Raw genomic sequence first — 14,253 nt, 5'->3', positions numbered from 1 at the left:
AGAAAGAGAACTAGGTGGCATAGAAAGCTAAATTTGCCCTTCATGGGTCATGTCTCACAGGTGTATAATTAATGTAACTTACACCAGTCTGGTGTCCTGGAAGAAACTGCTCTATTGTTGGGGAATGGGAATTGTGCCACTTACATTTGGCTTCTCTCAGCACTGCAAATGGGAACACAAAAGCCCTGTGAGCTTTTTTTTTTTTTCCCCTAAGGAAATAACTTACAGGACTATGCCACAAATTCCTAAACAGTGTTTGAACTGCTGGTGGAATATTTAATAACACAAAAGCAAATAATAAACTCCTACACATTTTCTGAGAAACTGGAGGTGGGGTGCGTAGAGTTCACTGATCACTTTGTTTCCTTCTGACCTTCTCTTTCTCCTGAACACTGATTTTACTCATTCACTGAAGCAGGTGGAATGTCCTCATTACCCTCACTGGTGCCCAGCAAGCACCACAGCTCCTCTTGCTCTCCAGCGCTCGTTGGGCTCCTGCTGTGCTCTCATCTGTCTGCTCACATCTGGCTCAGTACACTCTTTGACCTTCTCCCCCACAGAGGGAACCACAAGCCTATCAATATCACTTAGATATCTTGCAGTTTATTTTTTTTCCTCATTTCAAAGCACTTATTATGCATTCTTCTCCACAATACTGCAAGGTGGGTATTATCCCCATGTAATAGTGAAGTTAATGGTTAGTTTTACAAAGAGGTTTCTGTGCATTATTAGCATTTCCTAGAGCTATGTCTAGAATTTAGATCTGCAGAATCATTCAGCTGCCTCCTGAACTGGAAACCACTCTGGCCCAAAAGGCTTTTTGGTCAAAACCTGTGACATGCCTGGGAGAACTGGCACCAAAATGCTCAACACCTGGTTTATGGTCACAGGCCCAAAGCATGGGACCATTCTTTTCTCCCAGGTTTGGATAAGCAATCTTGGGTTCAGCCATTACACCACAAATACTCTCTGAATTCAGTAACTGAGAAACTCCCTATCCAAAGCAAAACAAATTTACTTTAAACTTATTAAAAAGAGAACTTGGCCTCTCCAACCAAAATTTCATCCTTCATGGATGAAAATTGTCGAAGATCTTGTGTATTTTTGTGGAAGCAACACTGAGACACCTGGTGGGAGCAGCGGTTTATTGTGCTTCAGACCAAGTCTGATGTCTTTGCCTGGAGAAGACTCTCACCAATTGCTTCTGAATTACAGCACACACAAAGATCATGTAAGATTCCAAAAATTTTGCAGGGAGAATATCTCCTGCAGTTACACACTTTGAATTGCTGGCTTTTTAGAACATGTATGCAGAAGCAAACTAATATTTAAAATATAGCTAGACGATGTGTTTTTATCCTGTAGAGATTTAAAACAAACAAACAAACAAACAAACAAAAGGTAATAGTTGAAATCACGTGATCAGGTTTTACTTGAAATGAAATTTGTTTTGGTTGTTAAGTACGAGCAAAAACTACTGAAAAAAAATATTTTTTAAAAATTATTATTTCCCCTCCCCTCCCCAAAACATTATATGCGAATTGCTAAATTATTTTTAGCAAACTTCTTTTTTTTTAAAAAAAGGTACTTTTTGATCTTTTTAAGATACTTCATGCAGCAGCACATTAGCACCATCCTATATATCATCTTGCTGATTAGCAATAGCAACAAAAGTTTAAATCAGAAACTACCATTATTTTATTTTTCTATTGTTTCTGGCAAGTTTTTAATTATGATAGCTAACTATTTTGCAAACACTTATTTTGATAATAAGATTGATAATTTGTATATGCAAACTGACTGACTGAAGTACTTTCTGTTTATACTGCATGAATTGGTATATGATGATATAACGTAAGATGCAGTCTGGTCTAGTATTTGATGCTTCATCCTTAGTGCTCCGGGTGAGTCAGCCCTGTGGCTGATGACCTGAGCCCCTCTAAAAGCACTTTTATTTCTGCCTAAAATGGGGACGTTTTTTAAAAAAAGAGAATAATACAGCTTAAAGTCTATATTTGAATTCCACTTTTGATCCTCAGAAAGGCTTCACTAAGCACTGCATGCATTACAAAACCACAGGCTAACCCAATTAAGTCAATACTTCATCACTCAGAGCTACTACAAACATTTCAAGTTTTACTTTGAAATTTTTTGTATCATCTACCTCTTGGAAACACCAAGCGCAGTGTGGTCCGGAAAGCACACAATCTTCACAAGTCACTGCACTTTCCTGAGAACAGGTCCCTAAATTTAAATAAAAGAAGACAAAAGACTGTCAATAATGTGCTTAATCATTCAGCTTATGATGAATCTGGCTAGTTAGAGAATGTGGGAAGTGAAAAATGCACACATTTAGCCATATACAGGATTACTGATGAAGTTATTTCATAAAGATGTTTCTATTGGTAGAGTATTAACTCTCTGGAAAAACAATACAATTACTGACAATTAACATACTTGCTTTTGCATGCTTTATAGATGTGTATTCAATGAGAACATGCTACTTGTTTGATTGAGGGCACTTGATAAAACTTTATATTTGTTTCTGTTATAGGGCATGTACAACATTGGCAACATAACCAGAGATACTAAAACCACAAAATTATGTACGTTCACTGTATATACTTAACATTGCTTCACCAACATCTGTAGATACATGATATGATTTTAATTTATTGTGCAAGTACTGGTGAAACATTCAGTCACATACACAGTATTAAGTTTCTCAGTTCAGACATTGATTAGTATAACCACAATTGCTCAAATGCCTGTCTCTTTTACATGTTCTGCTATGTAATGACCACATAAATCTTAAATGAATTCACAGGGTTGCCCTACAGCAGTATGTCAAAAAAAAACACCAGTCGTCCAAGAGAAAGGAGTGATTAAATACAGAAGACAGAAAGCTATTTAGTATCAACTTAAAGCAAGAAACAAAGCAAAACTGGTTTAGAAATGGACCCCACTGCCCCCGAGTCTTACCTTGAACATTGTTATTTCTTTGCAGAAATAAGAAAAAGAAGCAAAGCAATTCAATCCCCATTCGTTTTCAGTGCTGGCTGTGTGACAAAAAATATTAACATGTTATTTATCGTCTGTGGGAAGACAGAACATCATAAAATCCATACATTCCCAAAGCGTACGTTTTAAGAAGTCACCTACACTGGACTGCGAGGAATCTTCAAACCTATCAGGGCAGAACATGAATGAAAATAAAAACAACAGCTACCTGGGCAGGTAAAGACGGCAAGCTTTGCATAAAAGTAACCTGAACATGGTTATCACTTCCTTGTTTTCCTGTACTCCTTATAAGGTATACAATCAGAAGGAAAATTCATTCAGGTGAAGACTTCTGTCAGTTGCAGTCACTCTGGGTCCTAGAGCAAGCCATCCAAGTGAGCGTTTTTGGCGTATACAGGAACTCTAAAATGCTCCTCTAAAATAACTCCTTTAATTGTTCCCTGAGAGAGTGTGTTAGGCAGACAGGTCATACGATTGCTAAGTAAATATACCTGGAGAGATGTAAAAATCCCATTTTTTCAGATTCCCTGGTGTGGAGGGAAACTTGTAAAGGCAACTGCAAAAAAAAAAAAAAAAAAAAAAAAAAAAAAGCAATCAATTGTTATAATTGAGGACCTGGATCTTGGTAATTCAAGACACAGAGTACATTTATTTTATTAACATTGCAAAGTGGAAAGGAAATGCTGCAATCGTGGATTTTTTAATATGTAGAGGAAGGAGTAATTGTATTCCCAGTTCTGCAACCGACTTGAAAAAAATCACTTCAGCTTCAATTCTGTGTAGTAAGTGCCTAAATATTCTATGGCAGTACAGCATGGATACAGCAACATAACAAGTTTTTGCTCCTCCCCACCCCTTGGAATGAAGGGAAAATATGCCTTTCTTACTGCATTATTGCATTATTAAAGGAAATAAAATTTCTTATTTCTGGATATCATCTCTTCACATCTTTTATGCTTTGCTATTTTCTGTTTTGAAAATAATTTGCTCAGGATAAGTCCTCTTTTATCTTAGAGTTCGCAACTGACTCTACACACTGCAGTATAAAATTAATATTTCATCAGTTGTGCTGTTGATCTACCCTAAAAGCATATATCCTTTTTTTTTCCACAGTCAGAATCCTACTGAAGCTGTGAAGCTAGCTTGTAAAAAAACCTAAGCTGCTCTCACCATGAGAACTGGCAGGATCAGACCTCCCTTTTCAAACCTGGTGGTAGCTGCAATTTTGGGGCAGGATGTGACAGTAGGGATAGGTCTATACTAGTAAGCTCAACATGCCTGGAAACATTCCTGGGCATTGAGGCCAACTGGCACAGAAAGACCTGAGTTTATGCTTGCAAATTGCCTATTGGGACCATTCTAGCAACCAAAATGTGCCCAGAAATTGTTTGCAGGGAGTGTTAATTGGAAGAGGTCAAATTCATGCCAGGGAGCATTTTAACAGTTTAATAGCACAGAGAATCTCATTCTAGTGCCTGGAAATATTCCCAGATACATCCGATTTTACTAGTATTTACACAGTCTACGGGTATTTTCGTAGCAGCTCAAACTGGATTACGTCAAGCCTACCTTTGCCCTGCTCACACCCCTTCGCTCTTACCACTACTGATGTCCAAACAAGCAGTGAGCTGATTCAGCCTGATCCAATTAAAAGCCAAGCACCTTCCGTGGGGAAGGCTGGGGGGCTAATCTTCCTCTGGGTGGGTCCCCTGAGCTGTGTCACTGCCCAGCCCAGTGTGAGCACCGGCTCAGGAGAGGGAAGAGGAAAGGCAGGCAGAGCTGACAGGGAAGGTGCCAGCATGATAATTTGAATTTAGCCCAGCTTAGGTTCTTGTGGAACCACATCCTAACATTTCTGTTTACAACAGTAAATTCTTAAGTTTCCTTCAACTGCCTTCTAAACCTTAGAGTATCCTTTGTGAATCATGTGTTCACCTACAACAATTCCTTGTGGCATGAAAACAGCATCAATTAGATTATGTTCCCTTAGCTGGTGAAGACACGGGTCTATGAGGACAATGTCCATAACCACAGAAGGTCAAAATGAAGTGGAGTTGACTGTAAATGTTTGCTCATACAAAGAAAAAAATCCTCCTATAAGAGCCATCCAACACATTTTATTTCCCCGTCTTTAATTTACATTTGTGTGTACGTCCTATACTACTGTTGCTATGCCTACAGCCTTGCAGAACTCCAAGAACTAGTGCTTGCCCTTTCAATGTACAAGTTCATTTTGCAGCTCTCGCTAGCCCCTGGTAATATAACAACACCTCAAAGCCTACACTCAAAGGACTTGATGACAGTCCTTCAGCCACCAAAAGACACCAGAAGTCTCCCAGGTTAAGGACCAGCCAGCTGAACAGCTGGCACTTAGTAAAGGCTTATTTTTAGATTCAAGATATCAAACTTTTTAGTGCAGAAAGAATAATACAACCTACATAAAACTTACAAGTTCGGTTTGATAGCATCAGTTCTCCATTTGTTTGTGTGGTAATATTTTATATAGGTCTTGGCACGGACAGCATGACTGGAGGCTAAGTGCCTGCCTCTGAATGGGATGGCTGCCAGATCTGAGTTAAGTCTTGCCTTGAGTAAAATAACTAAGTTTCTGCAATTTATTAAGAACAGACCTCCCCAGATTGTAGAGCAGAGGAAGAATAGACAACAGCAAAACAACCACAAAAACACAAAGGAAAATATACGGAGAGAAGAACCGAGGTTAGTTTTGACTTTTAAAAGCTCCCACAATGAGAAGATCACAGGACTGGACAGAGTGGGACTGACAATCTCAGCGATAGGGGCACAGGATGATAAGAGAGGTCCGGGAAGGAAGATAGCATCTACAAAGAGCAGATCTTGGGCAAGGCAAGAAAACCTAGGTAGGACGCTGATATAATAGGTTTGTTTTGCAATGTCACTAAACATCTTATATGATATCTAAAGATAAATTGACCAGGAAGTTTGTCTATTAGTGTACTGTTTTACTGGCTTTAGCTATCACAAATACTAGAAGAGCACGATCTGGAATAGCCATGCTGATGTGGGGAGGATGGCCTCTGAGGTCCTGGCACTGCTGGATCTGACAGCAAGATTCCCTTTCTTTAAAAAGGTTTGTAAGACAGTCTTGTTCTGTTAACTCAAACTAGAGGCATCAGCCCAATGAAGTATAACAAATGGTAGTTTATAGTACAGACAATGCAGTTATTACTGGTTTTATCAGCCACTACACATTCATTTTGGAGCAAATTCTGGTCTTGCTTAAAACAGAGTTATGGTTTTACAATGACACAACCCAGCAGAACACAGCTGTTTATCTTTCAGTATGGGCAGCACTGAACAATGCAGGTCTGTCCTTCTCTAAAAGGTAATAAAATTTGTACAGGATAAAATCTTTACTGCATTTTTCCCCATACCTGGCACTTACAATACGTGAAAGATAGCACAGAATGATATGATGGTCATCCAACCAACCTTTAACAAATTCATTGGTGAGCAGCCAACTTTGAATATAGAGAATACAGAAAAAAAAAAAAGAAAAGCTAATGATGTGAACAGGGGATAAGAAATAAACCAAAAATATTAGCCTCAGGTAGCATTTCATTAATAAGGCTTTTTTCCTCTTTAGAAAAAGCTACTAATGTATGGCTTTTCTGGCACATTTAGCCGAATCCAAAAGTCAGCCTGGTGACTGGGTCTGTACAAGATCCAGAATGGAAAGTGTTTGCATACAAAAGCATGCCTCATCATTGGCTCATTTAAATCTAAAAAATGACTTCATTTTAGAAAAAATACCAGCCTCTCCTGCATACAGGGCATGAACTGATGTAGCATAATTATATATACAAGAAGACCAGTTCAACAGAAATAAACAATTAGTTCCTCCTGTGCTAGACAAAGCCTGGAAGAGGCGGCATGTTAGCTCTAGTGAAAGCCTACCAGTCAATGCAGAAAAGATCCGTATGTCCCAAGCTCATTGGAGCAAGGAAAATCTCTTTGAATTAGAAGCTGGAGAGCTATTCACATGGAGGAGAAATTCTTGTAAGTTATCTCTCAGCTTCACACCCAACCCAACTCTTAATTCTCAATGCTCTTCTCATACACACTCAATCTGAAAGCTTGGAAAAATACTGAGTAATTTGAAGTCTGGATAGCCCACATGCTGAAATGGTTCTTTGAGTATTTACAAAGGTGGAGGAAGTGTCTTCTGCCCTTCAGAAAAAATCTCTTCCTGCCCCTCATCTGCCAAGTTCTGTGGGAATGGAAGCAGTGAGATGGAGATCAAAATTTAGGGTAAGCCTTTTGACCAGAAAGATGACAACAGAAGAATATGCAAATATTACTGAATAAGTGAGAAAAAAAAAATCTTAAAATGGTGAAGCTGTTCTATAGCTGCACAGTCAAGTGGTTCCTAACTCTTGGGCCAGCAGAAATGGAAGGCACTTTTAGAAAAAAATCTTCCCCAAAATATATCCCTCACCAGCCTGACAGCCCTAGTTCCAAAGAACAGCTACGACAGATCTTTCAGAGGATGGCTATCAATTAGCTAGGCAATGAAGCCTGAAAAAAGTTTCCAAGCTTAGATTCAGATCTAAGGGAACAGAGGTGATTTGAGTAGCCACATAGCAATGGGAATATCCTGTGAACAAGTCAATCCAGCACAGACAGAAACTGCTCGCAAATATGGCAGTGACACTAGGACTGTCCTGTCCCCACCTTTGCTGGCAATACTTTGGGGAGATCAGGAAAATACATTTAAAGAGGAAACAACAATCCCTAATGAACAATTGTGTTTCATGGGGAAATTCATCCAATTTAATGATGGTGAATGCAACTAAACGGTTTTACATTTTTTTCTTTAAACATGATTTATTTTTATTTTTTTAAGAAAACGACAGTATCACCTACCAAACCACTGTGCAAAATAAATAAATGTATTTGGATTTATGCATATTAATGTTGTTCGATATTATTTGTTTTCATTCTTTGTTACACAGCACCATGCGACAGGGTATTGTTCAAAACGGAAAACAGCCTCAGTCCAAAGAAACTGCTGTAAGCATTCAGGTCCTGTGTAAATGACACAGAGCCTGCGGTATGTGAAGATGTGAATGCACAGCGGCTGAGCTGCCCCTGTTGGGACGTGTATACTAACTTCATTCCCAGCTATGGGACTCGCACCAAAACACTGCTGTGTAGGTTAAGGCACAGAGCCCTGCCTGTGGGCAAGTGTGTGAAAAGGCAAAGGCTTCTCATAACTCTTCGTGTTTTGTTTGCAAGCAGTACTATACAGGCGGTGAAGAGCAGTTTTAGAAGATGAACAGAGTCTGTAGCTCCTTCCTGCGGGTTGCATGAGCTGAACGGCCACATGTAGGAAAGGAATTTTTTCCCTCTGGCCCTGAACAAAGTGGGGTGTTGCAGATGCATGACTCAGGTCATGATTCATGCTCTGGTCTCCTCTTGTTTCCGGAGCAGTGCGCTGCTGCTAGATGAAGGCAGAGCCAAGTCAACAACCTACCTCTGAACAAACAGAGAGGAAGAGGAGGAGGAAGGATGAATTGCTCACCAACTGTGCAGTGAACAGCAGGCAGACAACCCAGGGTGTTTTCAACCCATGTTCACCTCACCCACAGCTCTGACCCAGCTGGTTTCAGCTGAGGGCGTGAGCAAACCTTTGTCCTCAATTTCCTTTGCATGGCTGAGCACTCTGAAAGGTCTGTTTGATTTTCAGATTTGAATAAACTTTCACACTCAAAGCCAAATAATCAAATCTCCCAACTGCACCAGAACTCAGGTGGAACCAGTGGAAAAATCACGTGGCTTCCAACCAGGACTGTCAGCCAGCCCACAGTGCTCAAAACATGCCAGGGATACCACACAGCCTATTGAATCTGGCCTAAGTTTCTGTTTGATTTTCACAGTCGCATTGTACACCACCCTGCCCTATAAGAGTGAGGTGGTGGGACCCCAGAGGAAGCACCTCAGCTCCACGCTGGTGGCTGGAACTGCTCTGAGCATTAGCATTAACCCCACAGCACTTAACTCCACAAGATGTTAGGTCTCTGCCCTTTAACTGGCAGCTTTCTGCAGCTTCCTCCATTCAGGTTAATGCTGAGTGCAAGCTCTACCTACTTTCCCTCTTACAAAAGGGCCAAAGGCAGCCCTGTGACACGCATGTTGCAGCCATATAGCATGAAATGCGATGAATAAGCAAAACGAGCTAGGTGCCTTGCTTTTGAAAAAGCTGTAAGGAATGTGTAAGCACGATGTAGTCAGGCCTGATTTATCCAGACGTAAATTCTGAACTATGAGACTGGGACTAAATCACTTGTAAAAAGTACCTTTTCCACGCTGGTCTTACACAGAGCAAATAGACCTCTATTTGTTATAGTTGACCTTGCTATACTTAGGGGTACGGAACTCCAGTGCTTTGCTCAAACATAGGGTTTGAATAACGTCAATCTAGAGTAGCCAAAATAGATAAGCATGTTTACTTCAGCATCCAAACAGCTGCTAATAACTGAGAAAGTGGGCCAAGACGCTGACTGAAACCAGCTAGATTTATGAAGCTTTCAAGTTATTCTGAACACTGATGGTATGGTTTCTATTTACAGACACGCAGAATTCAGTCCACTCCTCCTGTCACAGGGCCCAGTCTCCCCCTTGGGAAAGAACAGGATTTAGGGTTTCAGGAGCTCTTTGTGCAACGTGCTGCCATCTTATGGCTATTCTGCTATTCTGGAGTAGGTATTACTTTAAAACCTGCAGGCATAAAGGCGGTCAGTACTAACTCCCCTGTGACCTTTTGGCAATATTTTGCCTGGCTACATATTTAAGAATCTGTCGAAACACACATCTTTGTTAAATGATTTGGTCATTTATGTTATATTTGGGTTATAAATTTTTGTTAACAGCTTTTTTTTTTCTTTGCTTTTTTTTTTTTTATTTTTTTTAATTCCTTTCTCATCTACCACAGTAAACAGAACATTATTTCCAGTCTTTGTTATAAGCTCAGTTAACATGATTCTGAAATGTCAGAACTGTTTCCAATATCTTTGTTGACATAAATTATTCCTTTATTTTGCAAATCTTGTTTTATTGCTATGAGCATGTGTAGGAAGGAAATTTAAACCAGCAGGGTGCATTGATATGTAAACAGGGATATTGGAAGAATGACCTTTTAGAGAAAGATTAGTATTTCTACAATTCTTAAAGAACTGGTGAGAACTGTTGGTATTACATACCTAAACAAAACCCATGCAAGACCAAGAACCTGCAAATGAAATATCTCTAAGTAAAAATAAAATCAACTAAATCAGTTTCAATTATCTTGGCTGAGTAATACAATAGGAATAAAGCAGAGCACGGTTTCCTTAACAATGCTTTCTAGGAGTTCAAAATGATTGATGATGTAAAGTCTATTAATAATATTCGATTGACTGATACCTTACGCTTACCTCAGCATCACCCTGTTTTGGCTGGACAATTAGCAAGACCAGAATTACCATAATTTAAGCTTTTTAATTTTTTTTTTTTTTCATTCTTAATGTTTTGCAGCATGTCAACATGTCCCAGAAGGCCATAAAGTCATGTTTTCTCTGTGAACCAATAAATTAACAGAAATTTCAATAGTTCAACACAGTGAAGGATCTCATAGATACCAAATACGTGTCCTTGCACCTTATACAGCTGTGTTCAGGAACTTATCAAAATCCGTCATAAGACTGCTCAGACAGTTTCTCTTCCTGGCAGGTAGGCAAATACAAAGTGGCTCTACTCACCTGTGCGGTATATGCAAGAACAAGGTGAATTCTGCATTATCCAACTCACAAGCAAATAAGCTCCATTTTACTGTGACACCCGCAGTCACAATGCTTTGTTCCTGTTACTCTCACTAGAAGACTGCTTCAGCAACTTTACTCTTCTCATCGCTGGAGACCTTCTAAACTCCAGCCTAGATGGATTAACTAATTTATATCCATTTGTTTTAGTGACAACATTGTCTAGTAACTTAAATAACTTCTTTCCTTTCCTAGTATTTGCCCTGCCCTTCGTTCCCCTCCCCTTGATGTATTTATAGACAGCAATTGTATATCGCTCATTCTTTGGTTTGTGTAGCACTACTTCTCTGCATTTCTTTCAATGCTCTTTCCTAATTGTGGGTGACAGACTGTTCACAGCACTCCAGAAGGGCTCTGACCAACGCCTCCTACGCTGGAGCCTATACGTAGTATTCCTTCCTCAGCTGCCTGCATCATATCTAAGGAGGATCATTTTTTGCCTTTTCCATGACTCAATCCCAACCCTGTGAGCATCCTTCTATGACTGATCAAGACATTATGGTCTTTCTCCTGTCCACTTGATAATTTTAAGTTTATAACAGAAATAATTTCCACCTCAGTTTGTGCTATGAAATTCAACCCCACACATCCAGCTCTCAGGTTCCCGGACTGCCCATATAACAGGATGGATATTTTTCTTATTTGAGCATGCCATTTTTAGCAGCAATGAAAGCATTAATAATTTCAGAGATTAGCTGAAACTGTAATACTTGAAAATCTGTTTGTAATCTCTGATAGCCCAGTAATTCCTTTTTCAGAACAGATGGTATCTTCCATACATATTCTCAGCCCTTATATATTTAATCAAACACTTATTGCTTTCATTCTATTTTTTCCTTTTCATATCCACATCTTTATTTGTTATTTCTAGCAAAATGTGTACACAATTTGCATATGGTTAAGGTCAAATTAATGAAATTCTACATGTGAGGTCACTTTTCCTCCACTTTTCTCTCTTCTTTGATTTGATAGGTCTTTTAAGAAAAACTTGCTCCTGTATTTGAAATTTAATTTGGTGTTCTTTCAGCATTTTAGGATGGATGATGGACATCATTCCACTATGAGCCTACTCTGTTCTTTGGATTTAATTTTCAAGTTTGCAAACGTTAGTTCTTATTTCTGTGGATTCTTACCATCTTATTTATTTTCATCTGTGATCTCTACCATCCTCTTCATAGAAAAAAAAATATTACTTGGCTTGGGCAGCATTTACACTATCTTTAATCAACGTCCCATCCTTACCACATGCCAGACCTCCCTTCATCTTTCTGGTATAAAAAGCTTTTAGTCTTTGTGCTTTGGTTTACAGATGGTAAATCTGTTCGCCACTTAACAAATATGACTGCACTCTACACTTCTTGGTGTCCAAGATACAGCTGCTTCCCCTATGTCTTTCACTCTTTGCTCATTCCTAATATATTTTTTCTCACTCTTAATATAATTATTTATATATTAAGATATATATAGATATTATTTCTTCAGCAAGGTGTTAACACACTTCATTCTCTACTTCCAGCAGAAAGTGCAGATTTATTATTATTTTTATATATATTTAAAGAAATTCTAATCCTAACGCTTGGAACTTGCATCCACTTGACAACACTAGCTAGTTCCTCCAGTTTCTCAAAATTTGTTCTTCTGAAGTAATGTATATAACAGACCTATTTTTGTTTATTCTTTCACTTATTTTCAATTTAATCAAGTTGGGATAACATTAGCTAGGTTATTTTCTACAACCAGCTGCTCTATGGCATCACTACCTAACAAAGACCACCTAGAATAGCATCATATTAGTCCGGTGACTGCATAGTGATGAAATCTGCCAGCTATCACACCCTGGAATAACTGGCTCTGCTGTTATCAGTAACATTTGCTTTATACTCTATTTCTGTTCCATCAAAATTTCCCATAACAATACAATGCTTGGAAGTTTCGCCTTCATGCCTGAAGTCATCTGTATTACAAATATATCTAAGAGTCCTTTAGTGGTCCTTCAGAAGACCCTTATTCACCATACTTTGCCCCAAAAGTTTGACAAATTCCACCCCACCCATGCTGTCTCTGCATTGTTACTGAGTGATGCCTTTGTACATTTGCTTTTATTTTTAGTTTTCATTACAGTCTACACATCAGTTTAAGAGTGCTTCAGTCATACACTAGTCATCAACCATACTTTGTTATCATTGAGAGATTCAGGGTCATCCTGGACCCTGCGCTTCTAGCCTGTGTTTTCCTGCATGCAGTTTTTGTATATAAATACCTCAGATTGTCTTCTATGATGTTGCACTTTTTTTCTTTTTTTTTTTTTCTTTTTTTTAATTACATGGTTCACATTCTTTTTATTCCTGACATCGAGACCATCCACCTCATGTTCCCACCCATGTTAATACTTATTTTTCCTCTTCGTGTTTTTTCCATCATATATTTTTCGCCCCCATGCATTCATCATTTCCTTCTTTTCAGGACCATGCATGGAAATTACTTACAAGTGTCCCCCAGCCTTCTCTCCTATTTTCTTGCTTACAATACTTTTACTGGTTATACGGATATATAAATATATATTGTCAGCATGCGATATTTTGTAGTATTGTTACATGATATAATCATGTTATACTGTATTGATATCAACTACAGGAATACTACTTCCAGAAAATGAATACCACACCTGCTCAGATGGAGTTCATCTACTTTTGGTGAAAAATCCTCTGTTCTCTCAAAAGATAAATGCCTTAAAACACTCCTCATAACATCAATTCTTAAGACATCTGCTACTCTTTATTGTCTTGCATACTTTAACACACCCTCTTCAGGAATGAAACTCTGTAATGGTGGTTTTTCCTTCAGACAGTTTTCCCAGTTTGTGTTCTTCTCAGTGCTCTCTCCTTCCACCTTTTATCCTACAATGCAAGCTGATGCGAAGTCATGTTTCGTCTCAGAAATGACTGCATTGCCACAGATGCTAAAAGGTCTTATTGTTTTATTAAAAAATTAAAAATTAAAAAATGGATGCACATACTGTGCATGCATTTGCCTGGAATACAATCATTTCACCTTGAAATTATGCTGTAGGAATGCTGATGACTTTATATTTGTGGGGTAGTTTTAAAATAGCTTCAGATAAGAGAGAGATGTTTTTTAAAGAAAGTGATAAAGTAAAAGCTTTAATTTACTTTTGAACCCAAGTACTTGTAAGAAGTCTCATCAGGTCTCCTGAAGGCATTTTAGTCACTTGGAGTTAACCATTACCTGAAACTACGTGGGGAGAAAAAAAAAATAAAAAAGAAAAAGAGGAAAAAAAAAAGAAAAAAAAATTCAAAGCCAGCCTACAATACAGTGTGTGTTTAGGAAAGAAATGCAGACACTGAGTCATAGCTATCAGTTATTCATTATACAG

At 38.6% G+C, this 14,253-nt stretch overlaps 1 protein-coding gene across 4 annotated transcripts in view; it reads right to left on the bottom strand.

Moving 5' to 3' along the window:
* Positions 1-14,253, bottom strand: part of ITGB6 (integrin subunit beta 6) — a 54,449-nt gene that overhangs the window by 29,609 nt on the left and 10,587 nt on the right. For all 4 annotated transcript variants that reach the window (XM_032190470.1, XM_032190473.1, XM_032190472.1 and 1 more), the window contains exons 2-4: positions 3,513-3,577; positions 2,983-3,059; positions 2,165-2,244 (exon numbers count right to left, since the gene is read on the bottom strand). In XM_032190470.1, the coding sequence (XP_032046361.1) occupies positions 2,165-2,244; positions 2,983-3,043 (141 nt within the window). In that variant the 5' untranslated portion in view covers positions 3,044-3,059; positions 3,513-3,577. The remainder of the gene's footprint in view (positions 1-2,164; positions 2,245-2,982; positions 3,060-3,512; positions 3,578-14,253) is intronic.

This window comes from Aythya fuligula, chromosome 6, assembly GCF_009819795.1.
Source record: "Aythya fuligula isolate bAytFul2 chromosome 6, bAytFul2.pri, whole genome shotgun sequence".
NCBI lineage: Eukaryota > Metazoa > Chordata > Aves > Anseriformes > Anatidae > Aythya > Aythya fuligula.
This window is presented reverse-complemented; position numbering and strand designations above follow the sequence as displayed.